The following is a 16725-nucleotide window of genomic DNA, read 5'->3' on the forward strand; positions in this document are numbered from 1 at the left end:
ATGATGCTTGAAGGTATGCTTCTCTGAAACTGCTTTGGCACTTCTGCTCAATATGCTCCTTCTATGTAATTTTTGTAGTTTTTATTGTGTTTTAGAAAAAGACAACATAAAATTTACCATCTTAACCATTTTTAAGTGTACAGTTCAATAGTGTTAACTATATTTACATTGTTTTGAAGCTCCTCCTTTCTTAAATATTTCTAAAACAGCGTTGCTATTCTCTTCCTCTTGTTTTATATTGTTCAGGAACAAAGCTGAAAACATTGCTTTATCACTTTCTAATTGATATGTCTAACCCTCTCCAGAGAATTTTCCTAAAAGTAAAGAGGTATTGGGAAATCATTGAATTGATGATCAAGTAGCTCACTTCTGAAGGGATTTGACAATTGAATGGGGATAGGGACAAAATACTATAGAGTTGGGATTGTTTTTAGCTATAGATTAATCTCATGATGACAGAAGAAACATTATGCTTAACCTGTTTGGTTTTTATTGTTTTAAAATTTTTCTCTGGCATACTTGAATTATAATGGTGTTATAAAACTAAAAATGAGGACTTTGTTTAGGGTGACAACCCTAATAGCATATGGAACTCATAATTAATCAGATAATAAGTTTTCATGTTATGCCTGCCATGTGCAGAGCCTGTGACAAAATTCTCCCATTAGGCCAACCTTGTATGTTTAAATACGTACAGTTTTTCTAGGAGGCCTTGCAATAATTGCAAGTTTAGTGATTTGGTATTCTCAAAAGGGATGTGTCTAATAATACTTTTTCTTAAAAATGTTATTTCTTGACTAGACACAAAATATATGTGGAGACAATATGATTTCTTGTAGTTACTGTGTACAGAGAAATACTGTTTCCATTAATTGTTACATGAAGTGCCTTTTTAAATTTCACACTCTTGTTTAAAAGTTAACATTTTGATGTTTTGCATATGTTACTGGTGATATGTGAATTTTGTACAGTGATTTTTAATCTTGTAGTTTATTCATTTGTACAATTAATTGCACTATCTAAATGTACTCTCCTTCTGAATGTTTGTTTTCTTTATAGCACTGTTAATCCATTTCAGAAGGTTGTAGAGTATGTCCCTCCTTTATTTAAATAACTTCACAGTAGTAAATGTTAGTAATAATAGTGATTGGCTCAATTTTGGGGGCATTGAGGCAGCTTTTGTTTCTATCTGTAGATTCTAGGCTTTTGACTGAGTCCTTTGTCTCACATGGGCCATAGTAGCGTAAGTTATATTTGCAGCCATAGTAGCATAAGTTATATTTGATAAGTGGATGTGCTTAGTTGGTAAGAAGAAACAGGACATTAGGAAAAAGCAGTAAATTTGCTGACACTTTATCTTCCTATTTTTTTCAAGACTGTGTAACTACTTCCTTATCATTGTAACTGCACTTAAACTTTTTAAAATTGTGTGATAGCTTCTTTATCAGTATAATTCTATTATTAGCCCTCAAAACGCCATTTGAGGGGAGCATCAACTCTTTCAGGCTATTTGGATACTAATTAGTATATTACTGTTAGCCCTCAAAACGCCATTTGAGGGGAGCATCAACTCTTTCAGGCTATTTGGATACTAATTAGTATATTACATTAGTACTGTACTGATAACTTACTGAATGATACCTGAGTGACCTGATTGATAATGTCCTTAAGGTCCCAGTACATCCCGGATAACCTTTTAATTACTGTAAACAAGGAGATTGGAATAGACACAACCCAGAATTGCTGCTGGTTATAAAATTGGACACAGTTAAATGCTACATTAGTATTCTTGAAGATATAATTAATTGACTGTGATTCTAATGACATTAGAAATTATGGGTTAGATCTTTGTAGAAAGAGTATTAACGATTACAGTAACTGAAAACTTTTTTTAAATGTGAGGCATATTTTGTCTGTGACTTGCACTGTTTAGGTTTCCTCATCTTTTGAAATTTTACTATTTTTTACTTAATGTTAGCGGCTAGTCCAATTAATTGTCATAACTGTATACATTTTATGTATATCATTCAGTTGGCCAGACCCATTCTGCATAGTTTTTCATTAGTGGTACACAAACCAACCAGTTTTTTATTTTTCACTTATGAAAATGTACAGGTGGAAGTTAACAGTAAACTGATGATGATCATGGCATTGAATGCAAATCTTTCAGTTATTTTTTTCAGATAGAACAAGTTTTGTAAGCCATTAAAATTCCCTTTTATGGAATTTCCCTTCCTGGTGAATGATGAGAATATTGTTTTATTAAATCTTTTTTCTCCTGTAGATTAGTGGGATGTTATTTTTGTATAACTTTGTCTTTTCATTTGCTTAACTTTATATAATGAGAACTTTTTAATAGTAGTGTTTGGTACTATTGAGGTATCTTATTACTGGAAATTATGTTTGCTTCCAACTGGCAAACCTAACAGCAAGTAATCACAGTGCAACCATGTCCTTTTGATGTTGGCACACTGGTTCATTCTTTGTATTGTTCTTTTCTTCCTTTTTATAAACACCTCTTTCTAGAAGGATGTCTGATCTTCCTTTAATCTCTTTGCTGTAGATTAAATTTCCCATTCTGCCAGTATAAACTAGCCAAAATTTTGATGTGGCTTTGTATTTGTATATTTACATACGATGCCTTCAGCATTATTGTAGGAGATTTTCTAGTTTTCTCTTATAATGTCCTTAAAGAAAAAAGTACCCAGTCTAGTCTCAATCTATTCCCTAGCTATTGAATTTTCATCAATTTTTAATGCTTTCTTGTTTAATGATAGTATTATTTTCTCATTTCTATATATTCTTCACACAAATGTATTATTACGTATAGTTTATGGTCAAGTGCATCTTTTCTCTGTATAAAGATTTTAGGCTCTTCACCATGAATTTATAATACAGCTTGAGATATACTGTATCTTATAGTTAGCCAAGTTTCCCTAGGTTGTAAGGGCTTTACTGGTTTTGTTGAGTAACTGTCTGTTTCAAATGTTCTATTAGATTTTCTCATGCCTTGTTAAGAATTCAATAAGAGTTCTCAGGTTGTCTGTACTTTTAGGACTTTGGAGCTCTCTCAAGTTATATTGAGTTTTCAAATATTCCTGAGTATATTCCTTGGTAGAAGGTAAAAGTAACTATTTTATAACTGGTGATAATTTTTAGAGTTCTCCTTTGACCTTAAATAAATACTTCAGCTGTTACTATGGGTTCTGTTAGTTGTCCCTTTATAAGGCTAATTTTCATATGCTGTTTTTTCCTCAGGAGCTATCATATGCTTTCTGTTTTTTTTCTATAACCCGTAAGAGTGGTTCTATCAGAGTGTTAATTTTAAGGGCTACAATTAGATCTCCTGTTAACTCCCATTTTTATCTATGGTTGTGTTTCACACTCCCTTGAATTATAATGTAGTAATGTGCTAAATAACTGGTAGTTATTTTAGCACATGTGTGGTCTCTTTGTCTATACCACTTTTAGTTATTGAAGCAGCAGTGATGTAAATGATGAGGGGAGGAACATTTTTTGATTCACTGGTTTCAAGTTTTCAGTTCTATTTTTTTTTAAACATTTATTTACATTAAGCTTCTTGCTGTTGGGTGTGCAGCCCATTCTTTTCTGTTTTGGTAGAATTTGTTGATAGTTAATATGTAATTAATCTCATTTAGAATCTTAGTACAGAGTTGCATGAATGCTGGTCTTTGTTTAATAGCTTGTAACAGCACCTGATTTCTTTTACTTTTGGCAAAAATGTATTTTGACAGATCTTGGAAGCACCTTGATAGCCTTGGGTCTAAATGTCATCTTCACGCCTGGCAAGGAAGTAGAGGAGAGAACCTGCATTTATAGAGCTTATTTTCACTAGGCCCTGTGCTAATTGCAAGACACTCTTGAGGCAGCAATTCACCCTTATTTTGTAGATGAGGAAATAAAATTTACCAGTAAGCAGCTTGCTCAAGTAGTGGAACTGAGCTTTGAATATAGATTCTGCTCCTTCATAATCTCAAGTCAACATTGTACTAGGCCGCCTCCCTGTGTTTTTCAAGGTCCCATTGAAGTCTTACCTCTCTGATAAGCTAATTTGCCATATACTAAACTATGTCTTCCGTGATATATACTAATCTTTGATATATACTATACCTTGCATTTATGTCTGTACTCTCATCCCTGAGTACTTGATGTCTTCTATTAACTAATTTCTGGTTATTTCACTTGTTGGATTAAAAACCCTAACATCTTAGTTTTCCCATTGAGGTTTTATGGTGCTGGACTAAGATTCTTGATGCGTAGTCATTGGCTGCTCTTTCTTATGTTGCTTATTTGCGTTCCATTTGTTTTCAGCCCTGAATGTTTTAGTCATGGTTGTCATTGCTAGGTTTTTTTTTTTTCTTCTACATTTTTTTGCTTGTTACACCTGTTTTTGAGATATATACTTGAAAATTTTTTTTGCTGGTAACATGAGGATATTAGCCTAATGGAAGGAAGATGGAATGATGCAGAGCACATTGTATTTGAATTACAAACACCTTGCTCTGAGTATTAGCAAGTCACTTATTTTCTGAGTCTCTGCTTTCCTACTCTCGAATGAGGCAGATGCCCAGAAGTACTTTGAAAACTTGGAAGCCCAATATTGTTTTCCTTCCTTTAGTAGTTATGCTATTTCTATCCATATTCATAGATTTCTTGTAACTGTTGGGATGGTACTGAATATAAATACAGATGCATTTTAAGATGTATTTAATAGCATGCAATAGTTTGTTTCATGTCATCAGATCATGTTCCCCTTGTTTACAGTATTTTTTTAAGGCTGAACTATTAAACTATATCACAAGCCCAGCAGTGGACTATGCCATTGAAAAACATTAGAAGTTAAATAGTCTCTTTTCTCAAGTGCAAGCTAAGAAATGTTTATAATAAACAGTAAGAAAAAATAAAAGAGAATGTAGACTGAAGAGCTAGGATATGTAGGTATGTATATACAATTTTGATGGATGGTATTTTGTCATTTTGTGTCAATGCTGGAAACAATCTTTTCATTTGTCAAACCTTTTTCAATACTTGCCACGTGTAGGCAGGTACTAAGGAAGTTCGGGATACTGGGAGTTAAGAGATGGTATGTTATCTTAAGAGAAAGAAATACCAAAACAAGCAATTATCCTGTTTAGAGTAATGCCTGTGATGCAGTTGGGACAAAAGAGAGGTCCATGTAGAGGAGTCAAGGAAGGTTTTCTTGTGAAATTCTTGATGGAGCTGAGGTTTGGAACATGATCAGATAAGAGTTAGTTGGACTAGTGGAGAAATAGGAGCCAGGCATTCAGTGAAGGAATCTGTGTGCAAGGGCGTGGGCAACATTGTGTTTCTGGTTTCAGAATTGTGAGAAACAGCCTTTATGAGGCCATAATTGCAGGAGATTAAGCTGAAGAAAGATACATTACCCATGAAAACATTGGTTCCTACCTATTCAAAATGTACTGTTTGTGTAGCCTGTACCTGTAAGGTTGTAGAAATAATCTGTCTATAGAGGTTGGTTTGCACCCCAGTGCACTATGACATCTAGAGCATTATTTTCTTCCCCGAACGTAGCCAAAGGAGAGCTCTCAATCAGTGCACCTCTAGCCCCAGGGACAGTTCTAGTATTGAAATAGAACTGAGGCACTGGTAGAGAATAACTTTGAAGATGAACAGGATAATGTCACTGAAGTAGAATGTGACATCCCATTATGGCTGTATGGTTGCATACTTCAGGACCACCTATTGGCAGTATGGACTCATTGTAGGTAAATGTGGGTGATTTCCCTATTGGCTTACAGATGAATTGTGGGTGGACCTGGAGAAAATGGTATTTCTAAAATTGTTGCTTCATTGGAGTTTGGAGGTATTGTATTAAAGAAGGACCTGTGAACTTTGTGCCAGTGGTATCTCCAGCAGCACCCAAAGCACATTTTGCCAACTCTGTTTTTTTCTCTGGTTTGAATTTCTTTTCCTTGCTGCAATTGTCTCTGTCACCTTTTCTCTCTGCATAATTCATCCTTTTATTTCCTGTGCAAGAGATAGAGCAGCGGCATTCAGGGTTAAAAAGTTGTGACTCCGCTTTGCTTTGCTTTGTTTTGTTTTGCTTTATTTTTAGAGATGTTTTGAAATTCCAAGGTTACATTTATTTATTTATTTTTAACCTATACTGAAGGATAATCAAAGTCATTCTTTCTAGAAGGGAATTTTTATACATAGAGATATTGGCAGTTTACCCAAAAGACCGTACAGGAAGAATCTTATTTAACAGGCTCCATGGTACTGTAGCCTCCTTAATTAAATTACTTTACAGAATGGGGTATATCTGTATGTATGTTTTTAAATTTGCTCATATAAAGCAGTGATTCTGTGTGCTTTGAATTTGTAAACAATAACCAGTTGGGGGTGGGAAGGAGATTGCTTTGTACAAAAGGGTGGTTTCCTGGTTCCAAAGCTTTGCTGCTGGAGATGGTAAATAAATATTGTACTGCTTTGCTGTGTTTATTTCTTCTGCTCCGTCTGTATTTGAATATAAAATTCTTGAGAAAAATTGTTGCTTTCCAAAATGTTATTTGGGTTGTGGTTTGAATTACAAGTTGGGTAGAAGAAGCTTCTGGTAAACAGCACTTCTGGAGGTGCAAACTTCAGACCTAATATGGACCAGAACTTTAGGACGGGCAATAATCAGGCTTTGAAACTTGACTGTGTATGATGTAATGCAGTTTTAGGAATTCTGTTCAAACCAATTGTACTAGTCAGATGGATAATATGATTTTCAAACTTAATTTATGGCACTTTTGCAGTTAGTTGCTCCTTTAAGCTTCTTTGAACTTGGGATCCCTTACATAGAAGATAAAGAAGTAGGAGAGAATAATCATCCTGCAATTGGTGCTCCTCTAATCAGTGCCAGGTCGCATTCAGAGAGAGAGAGAACAACAGTAAACAACACTCTGCCTCGGATGGTTCTATCTCTGTTCCCTCTCCCTTTTCTTCACGCACACCCTACCTCCTCCAAATTTCATCTTTTTTTATTACTGGCTTTTTTAGTAGCCAGAAAGTGCTTTGGTGAGTCAGATAGGGAACTGGATTGTTGTTATCACTTCTCTGGATGATAACTATTTTTACAGAGTGCTTTCTCATGGATTATGTCACCCTGTGTGGTACCTGGAGCAGATTTATTCTATTTCACAGAGAAGTTCAGTGACTCTACTCATATTTTCATTAAAAAAAAAATATTGTAAAAAATGCTTAATTTGATCATTTTTGTTAACTGAAGTGCTTTTTAGAGATTTGTAATAATGATTTTAAAATATAAATAATTTGTCTAGCATGAAACCACAAAATGATACACTACTACAGACTCTTGTAAAATGACAATTTCTCCTGTGAAGTCCTGCTTTTCAGTATGGAGTTTCTAGAAATTGCTTTACAAAAGCAGAATTGCTACATATATTCTCCATTCCCTTTAACTTGATCTTGGCAAATATTTCTAGACAGCTGGTTTAGCTAGTTATGGCAGTAAGGAGAGACTTAGAGGCTCAACTTTTGGGGGAGCAGATGAGTGAAAAGTAAAGTAAAAGATGCCTGTATTTAATATTTGAGAAAATATAGATGCAGAAATTCTCATGAAAATATTACCAAACCAAACTCCACAATAGATTGAAAGGATTATACACCATGATCCAGTGGGATTTATTCCAGGAATGCAAGGATGGCTCAGTATTTGCAAATCAATCCACATGATACACATTAACTAAATGAAGGGTAAAATCATATGGTCATCAGCCCTGGCTGGTGTGGCTCAGTGGACTGAGCATGGGCCTGTGAACTAAAGAGTTGCTGGTTCAGTTCCCAGTCAGGGCACATGCCTGGGTTGCAGACCAGGTCCCTAGTAGGGGCACGAGAGGCAACCACACATTGATGGGTTCTCTCCTTCTCTTTCTCCTTCCCTTCCCCTCTCTCTAAAGATAAATTACATATTCAAAAAAAATATGGTCATCACAATAAAAACAGAAAAGTCTTTACAAAATTCAACATCCATTTATGGCAAAAAAAAAAAACGTGAAGAAAGGGGATATAGAGGATATGTACTTCAACATTGTATATGACAAATCTCTAGGTGACATAATCAATGAAAAGTTGAAAGATTTTCCTCTAAGATTAGGAATAAGGCAAGGATGTCTCCTCTTGCCACTTTCATTCAACAAGTCTTTAGAAGTTTTAGCCAGGGGAAAAAAAGGCATCTAATTGCAGATTGGAAAGGAAGAAGTAAAGCGCACTGTTTGCAGATGACAGAATCTGTATAGACGGTCTCCAGCTTATGATGATGTGCCTTATAGTTTTTTGACTTTAGAATGGTGTGAAAGTGATTTGCATTCAGTAGAAACTGAGTAGGCTAAGCTATAATGTTCTAGAAGTTAGGTGTATTAACTGCATTTTCAAAAGATTTTATTTTTTAGAGAGGGGAAGGGAAGGAGAAAGAGAGAAACATCAATCAATGTGTGGTTGCCCTTCAGGTCCCCCCAACTGGGGACCTGGCTCAAAAACAGGCATGTGCCCTGACTGGGAGTTGAACTGGCAATTCTTTGGTTTGCAGGCCTGCACCCAATCCACTGAGCCACACCAGCCAGGGCTATTAAATGCATTTTTGACTTAGAATATTATGAAACTAAGATGAGTTTTATTTTGAGGTAACCCCGTCATAAGTCAAGTAACATCTGTATATATAGAAAACCTGAAAGATTCCAACAAGAAAAGCTGTTACGACTAATAAACGAATTTATTTTTTTAAAAGATTTTATTTATTTATTTTTAGAGAGAAGGGGAGGGAGAGAAGCATCAATGTGTGGTTGCCTCTCACATCCCCTACTGGGGACCTCGCCTGCAACCCAGGCATGTGCCCTGACTGGGAATCGAACCAGAGAACCTTTGGTTCACAGGCCGGCACTCAGTCCACTGAACTACACCAGCCGGGGCTATTAAATGACTTTATTACGTCACAGGATAAAAAGTCAATATACAGGAGTTTTATACACTAATAATTATTGGAAAAAGACATTAAGCAAGTATCATTTATAATTGCATCAAAAGGAATAAAATACCTAGGCATAAATTTAATCAAGGAGATGAAAGACCTATACACTGAAAATTATTAAGACATTGTGATAGAAACTGAAGAAGGCACAAATAAATGGATGGATGATTTCATGCTCATATATAGGAAGAATTAATATTGTTCAAATGTCCCTACTACCCAGTGTAATCTACAGATTTAGTGCAATCCCTATCAATATTCAAACAGCTTTTTTTCACAGAACTAGAACAAATAATTCTAAAATTTGTATGGAACCATAAAAAATGCCTTGAATAGCCAAAGCAATCTTGAGAAAGAACAAAGTTGGAGATAGCACACTTTCTGATTTCAAACTATATCACAAAGCTATAATAAAACAGTATGGTTTTGGCATAGAAGTTGATACATCAATAGAACCAAGTGGAGAGCCCAGAAATATTGTAAACCCACACATACATGATCAATTAATTTGCGACAAAAGACAGCCTTGTCAATAAGTGGTGGTTACAGCCACATTTGAAAGAATGAAACTAGACCACTGTCTTACACCATACACAAAAATTAACTCAAAGTGGATTAAAGGCTTGAATGTAAGACCTGACACTATAATACACGTAGAAGAAAATAGGCAGTAAACCCCTTGATGTCAATCTTGGCATTGAATTTTTTAGATCTGACTAGAAAAGCAAAGGCACCAAAAGCAAAAATAAACAAGTGGGACTATATCAAAATAAAAAGTTGCACAGTAAAGGAAACCATCAAAATGAAAAGGCAGTCTACTGAATGGGAGGAAAATATTTGCAAATTATATATTCAATAATTTCAATAAGGAGTTAATATCCCAAATGTATAAAGAACTTAATAACAGAAAGACAGTTTGATTAAAAAGGGACAGACAGAGGATACAAATAGACATTTTTCCAAGGAAGGCATAGAGATGGCCAGAGTCACACAAAGATGTGCAGTATCACTATAATGATCAGGGAAATGCAAATCAAAACTACAAATACCACCTTGCATCTGTTAGAATGGGTATTATCAAAAAGAGAAGAAGTAAGTGTTAAAGATGTGGAGAAAAGGGAATCCTGGTACATTGTTGGTGGGAATATGAATTGATGCAGACACTGGGTCCACCTGAAATCTTTAACTCTTAGACGTAACTCACACTGACAGGCAATTCATCAGTTATGGTTCAGGTTTTCCTACTTAGTATTGCTTCCTGCTGCTGTTTCTACTCATGGGTTTCCTCTCCACTATGATGTGATTCTTTGTATCTGTTCCCCCAACCCCACCCCACCCCCGTCTTTCATGTGGGAGGTGGCAGTTTATACTGTGACCTGACTTTGATGAATCTAAGAAGAGGTGTTAACTTATCAGTTCGTTTGCTTTTTGCTCATTGTTAGGATCCAGTGGCAACTTCTAAGCCCTTACAATGTTGGATTGGCAACTGGAAGTTAACTGGAAGTTAAAAGCAGTAGTTCCTTTAAAGTAAATACTGGCCTGCCATTGCTGAAAAAACAAAGCTAAGGATGTTTGTACTTTAGGGTGTCAAATTCATTTTCATGGGGGGGGCATATCAGCCTCACAGTTGCCTTCAAAGGACCGAATGTAATTTTAGGACTGTATAAATGTCACTACTCCTTAACAGTTAAGCGAGAGCTCCGCGCTGCCGCTGGGTAGAAACAAGGTGCCAGGCCAGATATAACAAGATGGAGAGCTGGATTCGGCCCTCGGGCCTTGTGTTTGCCACCTGTGTTTTAGACTGTGGATTAATGGCTTGATGGCATTACCTGATGGACTCAGTGCAAGTCAGTGCCAAACTTTTCAATATCCAGGTGATTACAAAGTAAATAAAGATGATAAATGTCCTAGCAGCTAGTCTATCTGATTTTGAAAACAATGGTGCAGGCAAATGATTGGCTGACCCACAAAACACCAAATAGATATAAAATACACAAGACAGTTTCTTAAAAATTTGATAATGGTAAAAATAAGTAGTTCTTTAATATAATAACTCTTTGGTAAATGGATATATATTCTCCCAAAACTAATTTTGTTTGTTAAAAAGAATGAAAATTGTTTTTTTTCAATTACAGGGTAATGTTAAGCATAAAGACCATATTGACCATCAGAAGGATAAAGTTGCTTTAACTCTGGCTCGTCTAGCCCGCCATGTTGAAGTGGAGAAACAGCAGAAAGAAGAGAAGAATAGAGCATTTAGGGTATGTAGCTATTTTAATTTGTGTTTTACCAAATTATAGAATTGCTTACAATAAAGTTGTAAGGAGAAATTTGTAATCAAGAATTGTATAATTGAATCCATGTTCAGCAAGGACTCTAGATAGTGCATCAATTTAGTAGTAATTCATAATAGCTTTTTACATCTGTATTTTTAGTTTGTTGGATTCCGATCATATATGTATACAGGAAAAATAGAATTACTTGAATGGACTTTATTTCTGGGAATTAAAAATCATTGGGTTACTCAAAGCGAATGAACAATTAAAGGGTTTATGGTTTATTGCAAGAGTGAAAATTGTTTATCAGGTTTGTAAACATAAGCAGTGGCAAAGTTATTTTCTACTAAATAGAGCCAGATCACTTTCTCAAACTTCAGCTTGTTCTTCAGATTAAATCGATTACTAGAAGGAAGAAACGTGAATCAGGGTTATAGAACAGCTATGTGGAAATGAAGCCTAGTTTAGAAACTCATGTGGTATCAACTTGTTCCTTGACTTGCTTTAGAAAGTCCCAAATGAAATTACTTAAATAACTCCCCCGTACGTCTACTAGGAGTAGAATGTTAATGAGTTTGTTAGAAGAAAGTTTCATAGTAGGATTTTAAAAATGGAAATGAAAATCGTGACTCTTTCAGCAGCTGTTTGGATTTTAGCAGGTCACTTAGCTTTTATAGACTTTGAGCTTCGACCTGGAAAGGAGCAGAGTTGAAGATGATTTCCCAGGTTGAGATAAGCACTACGACTTTATAATTTTAACATCAGTTTTTGATTCCTTGATTATTTATTCATTGGTTATTATAAACAAATATAGATACATATTTTTATAGCCTGTTTTAGTATCACCTAATTAGATAAAGAATAAATTAATCTTTAGAACTAGGTTTCTTTGGGGACTTTATCATGCAATACCAATTAAATTAGAGCATAATATTCTAGTTGTATGTTTAAAATGCTCAAGACAAAGATATTTTAAAAACGGAATTTTTCTTTTCTGGCAGAAGCACTATTAATTTTTAAGGAAGATTCTTTTCTAAAGCTATGTTAAGTGTGTTGTTTATGGGTCATAGGGATAATGTTTTTGAGAGAGGAGTGGTTTGCAAGCTGCCCTCCCTTTCTGCAAATTTCCTGAGTGATGCTAGCTTTTTTCCGCAGGCAGTGTTACTGGACACATAGAGAATAAAACTTTCATGATGAGTTCAGAATCTTATAGTCACTATGACAACTAAGGTTTTTCTCAAAGGTAGTTTTAGCTTCCATCTAGGTAAATGTTCATTTGTTGCATCAAAGACTTTTCCTTAGCATTGCAAAGTTTTTTTTTGAAATTCTTGTTTAACCGCTTGTAAAGAGTAAATTTATTTTTTCTAGGAGAGAAACTCACACAGGTGCTTTAGCTCATTGTTTGCTAATCATTCATGACTTTTTTTGTTGTTCCTATTTGGTTCCCTTTATTGATAGGTTATTTTAAAAAAACTAAATGACAGAAAACAAAAACTACCCAAAAAGGACGATAATGAAACTGAAATAAAAAATTTTTTTTGAAGAATTCTAGTGATAACTCTGACTAAAAATAGATAATAGCAGAAAATGTCTTTCAACTATTCTAGGCATTTGTAAATGGTGGGTGTCTCACTATTAAAGTAGATTGTCCATCTTTTATGATGAAGTGATTTTAAAGAAAAAAAAAAGAAAATCATTAAAATCTTTGCAGGATAAATCACTTTCAGGATATTTATCACAGCAGGATATTGTGCTGTGCTGACTAGTTAACAAGCTACCAGCTTTGCTTATTGATATTTCTCAAGTTAAGATGACATGCAAGAAGTGAGGTAACCCTAAAGTTTGTGAAAGTAGCTTTGTGATACAGAAAAAAGGTGGCTTGTTTGGAGATGATTTCAGGCGGCAAAAAAATGTGGTTTTTTTGAGCATTGACTGTGTTTCGCCATAGAGTTAAAATTCTGTTGTGAAAAGTGCCAGAAAACATTTTTTAAAAACGTTTTTTCTTAAATTATTGGCAGTTGTTTTAAAATAAGTAGGCTACTAGTAATATTTAATCTCATGGTAATTTAATTTAAGAGTTTTTATTGTGATAGATTTTTGTAAGGAACATTGATACATGATTTAATCTTATAAATAAGAAAAAAATCTTTATCTTTGAATAAACTAACTTTGTTTCCCATAACATGTTATTCAGGATACATTTTTTAAAAAATAAATAATAGGTCATTTATTAAGATACAGTCTTCTCTCTGGATGGAAAAATCCCAGGCATGTTAGTACTTTAAGGCTTTGGAAGTCCTGCACTAAATGAACCTTTTAAACTTTATTTTAAAACCAGTGCTTCTATTCTTAGTTAAGTTGATTACAGAGAGTTTTTTATGTATAAAATGCACATTAACATTTTTGGGAATTCATCTTCTATGTCTGTACTTTGAACAATGTTGTAAGACATTCTTTTAGATTAAAATTTTAAATCTCCCTGTCCTTCTACTTACAGAAGAACCTGTTACATTGCTCGCTAGGCCATTCATTATTCTGACTCATGTCTTGCAAATCTAATGTTTATGAGTTTGTCATTTCTTTTTAAGAACATAGGCTTTTTGCAGTGCACTATGGTGTACTGTTTAAGTGCATGGATCCTAGAATCAGATTGCAAGAGTTTAAATCCTGGCATTGTTCTTTATCCGTGGGCAATTTGTTTGACTTTTCTGTACTTGTTTCCCATTATAAAATGGGAAAAAGAATAGTATCTATTGCACAGAGTTATTGTGAGAATTTAAAATCCTTTTAGAACTGTTCCTGTCACATGGTAAGTGGTTAATAAATGTTCATTGTTAGATACAGCATGATTAGAGAATATGCAAATGGATTTATAGGTAATATAACTAGAAAGATTTAGAGACTTCAGCAGTCTAAAGCATCTAATTTAGTGACTGGAACTGGCCTGCTGCCTGTTTTTATAAATAAAGCTTTATTGGAATGTAGCTATGCCCATTTGTTTACATATTGTCTGTGGCTGCTTTCATACAACAGTGGCAGAGTTGAGTGGTTACAATAGAGACTGTCGGGGCAACAAAGCCTAAAATATTTTCTATCTGGCCCTTTAGGGGAAAGTTAGTCAGCCCTTGGTCTAAATGTCAATAAGTGCTTTATATTGGCACATAACAAGTACTAATAAGTATTGACTCAAAGTAATACTATTCACTGAACAAATATTTAATAGGCTTCTGTGACTTCAGACTATGCAGAGTGGGGCAAAGGTAGGTTGCAGTTGTGAGTACATGAAACAGTGTGTTCTTGTGTTGTTATGTGTTAATTATTGTATGGTTTTTCCATACAAACAACTGTATACCTACTTTTGCCCTACCCCGTATATGGAAAATTGGGAAAAAATATAAAAGTTTAAAAATGAAACTACTCATTGATATCTTTATTCCTAGAGATAGGCATTGAATTTAATATATTTGTTTTCAACCTTTTCCCCCCTCTGCAGATATAGTTACATATAGCTTAAAGTAATCTTTGTTATATTTGGCCTTATTTTTTTAATACTACTTGATGGCCTGCTTTATATCAAAAATGTGCTCCTACTTCATTGAAAAAGTTTGGTTAGTGTTTCTACTGACTTTAATGAAATATACTTACCATAATTTACTTAAACAGTGCCCTGTTGTTAGAGGTGTAGGTTGTGGTGAACTTTGTGCAGATATGGATAAAATGGGATCAACATCTTAGAGCATGAACCTTTGTTTTTGACTTACCTCTTTGGGACCTAGATGCAGAGTTCCAGAGATAAAGGGTAATCAGTACTTTCTAATCACTGATGTGTCAAAATCTTTTTCTCAAGGAAACCAGGTTAGTAATCATAGTTAATTGATTTTTCCCTTAATATCTTTAGGAAAAAATTGATTTTCAGCATGCTCATGGGTTACAAGAATTGGAATTTATTCGAGGACATTCTGATACAGAAGCAGCAAGACTGTGTGTGGACCAGTGGCTGAAAATGCCAGGTACTCTTTAGATCAGAGTGGAATGCTAAGGTTACCTAGCTTCTTTCTCTAAAGCTTTAAGACATTATGTTCATTTTATTTGGTTGCTAATGAGCATGTAAACTATTAAAATTTAATTTTAGTGATTCTTAATAATGGCCTACTTTACCAATTATCTTACTACTTGGCAAAACTATAACATGAATATAAGTAATACAGGTCATCCTTGAGTTCATTAGATATTGCTCATTTATTCATTTATGATTTTATAGTTATTACGTGAAATAGTACATGTGTCTGTTGGAGGGGGTATAACGGGTTATTTGAGGTCAGGAAAGGTTCTCTGAGGAAATGGAATTTAAGCTGAGATCTATAGGATTATGGTTTACTCATTTGTCCGGGTGGTCTATGTAGATATTCTGTAAGTAAGTGTCCACATGGGAGGCTCAGCTAAAGCATTGGGTAGCCTTTTCTTTACTCTGCAGATCTGAGGTTCCTGGAAGAGTTTAACTGATATGTTTTCCCCTACTAGATAATTCGGTAGAATTTTTAAGAGCCAGTAGAACTATCTCACCATGGCAACTTTTTAGTCTGTTTTGTAGAAAACCCACTAAGCCCTTAATTAAAGGCTTGGGATATCCACAGAAACCTTATATGTGGATTTAATTCAGCAGGAGGTTTAACTGCAGAAAGTCATTAGAAATATTTATGCATGTAGTTCTCAACCTTGAACACGGATATCTTTCCTGAAGTTAATTTGCAGAGGGCTTTTTAAAAATAGAGTCAAACTACCACTTAATACTTGCAATAATTTGTAGATATTTTGACACTTGGCCATTCCCTGGAACTGTATTTCCCTTTTGTCACTTCATCTGTTTGTGTCTGGCAAATTTCTACCTCATCCATGTCCATTTTAAATGCCTTTTCCTCTTTTTTCTTACTTTCCTAGGGGGTTAGCCCCACAGATAGTACTCAACACTACAGGTTGCTAGGTTTATTTATTCTACCTCAGTTTGGTTACTCAGCCTTCTTTGATTCCACAGTGCTTTATTCATTTCTAAAATAGATTTTACCCTGTTATGTTGGGTTGATATGTTTACCTGTCTGTCTCTTCCACCATACTATACGTATGCTCTGTGGGGATGGAGACCAATGCTTATTAATCCTATTTAGTGTCAGTGCCTAAAAAGAATGCTCAGCATAGAGATGCTCAAAAAATATTAGTTGAATACTATTATATCAAAGGAGTCTGTATAAACATTTGTGTGTGAACACAGGAAACAAGCCTAGAACTTGGGTTCTAAGTGTGTCTTCATTCAGCTGTATGTAAAGGAATTGTTTGCATTCCGTACCTACTTTAGCAGAAGAGACTTAGAAATGATGGTAAATGGTTTTGCCTCTTGGAGTGTTCTTTTACAGCTATAGC

The 16725-nt window shown here is 34.7% G+C and overlaps 1 protein-coding gene across 1 annotated transcript in view; it reads left to right on the forward strand.

Moving 5' to 3' along the window:
• Positions 1–16725, forward strand: part of ZNF451 (zinc finger protein 451) — an 80177-nt gene that overhangs the window by 14620 nt on the left and 48832 nt on the right. The window contains exons 4-5 of the mRNA XM_024576582.4: positions 11170–11295; positions 15209–15320. Coding sequence (XP_024432350.2) covers positions 11170–11295; positions 15209–15320 — 238 coding nt within the window. The remainder of the gene's footprint in view (positions 1–11169; positions 11296–15208; positions 15321–16725) is intronic.

This window comes from Desmodus rotundus, chromosome 11 (assembly GCF_022682495.2).
Source record: "Desmodus rotundus isolate HL8 chromosome 11, HLdesRot8A.1, whole genome shotgun sequence".
In the NCBI taxonomy this organism is placed as follows: Eukaryota; Metazoa; Chordata; class Mammalia; order Chiroptera; family Phyllostomidae; genus Desmodus; species Desmodus rotundus.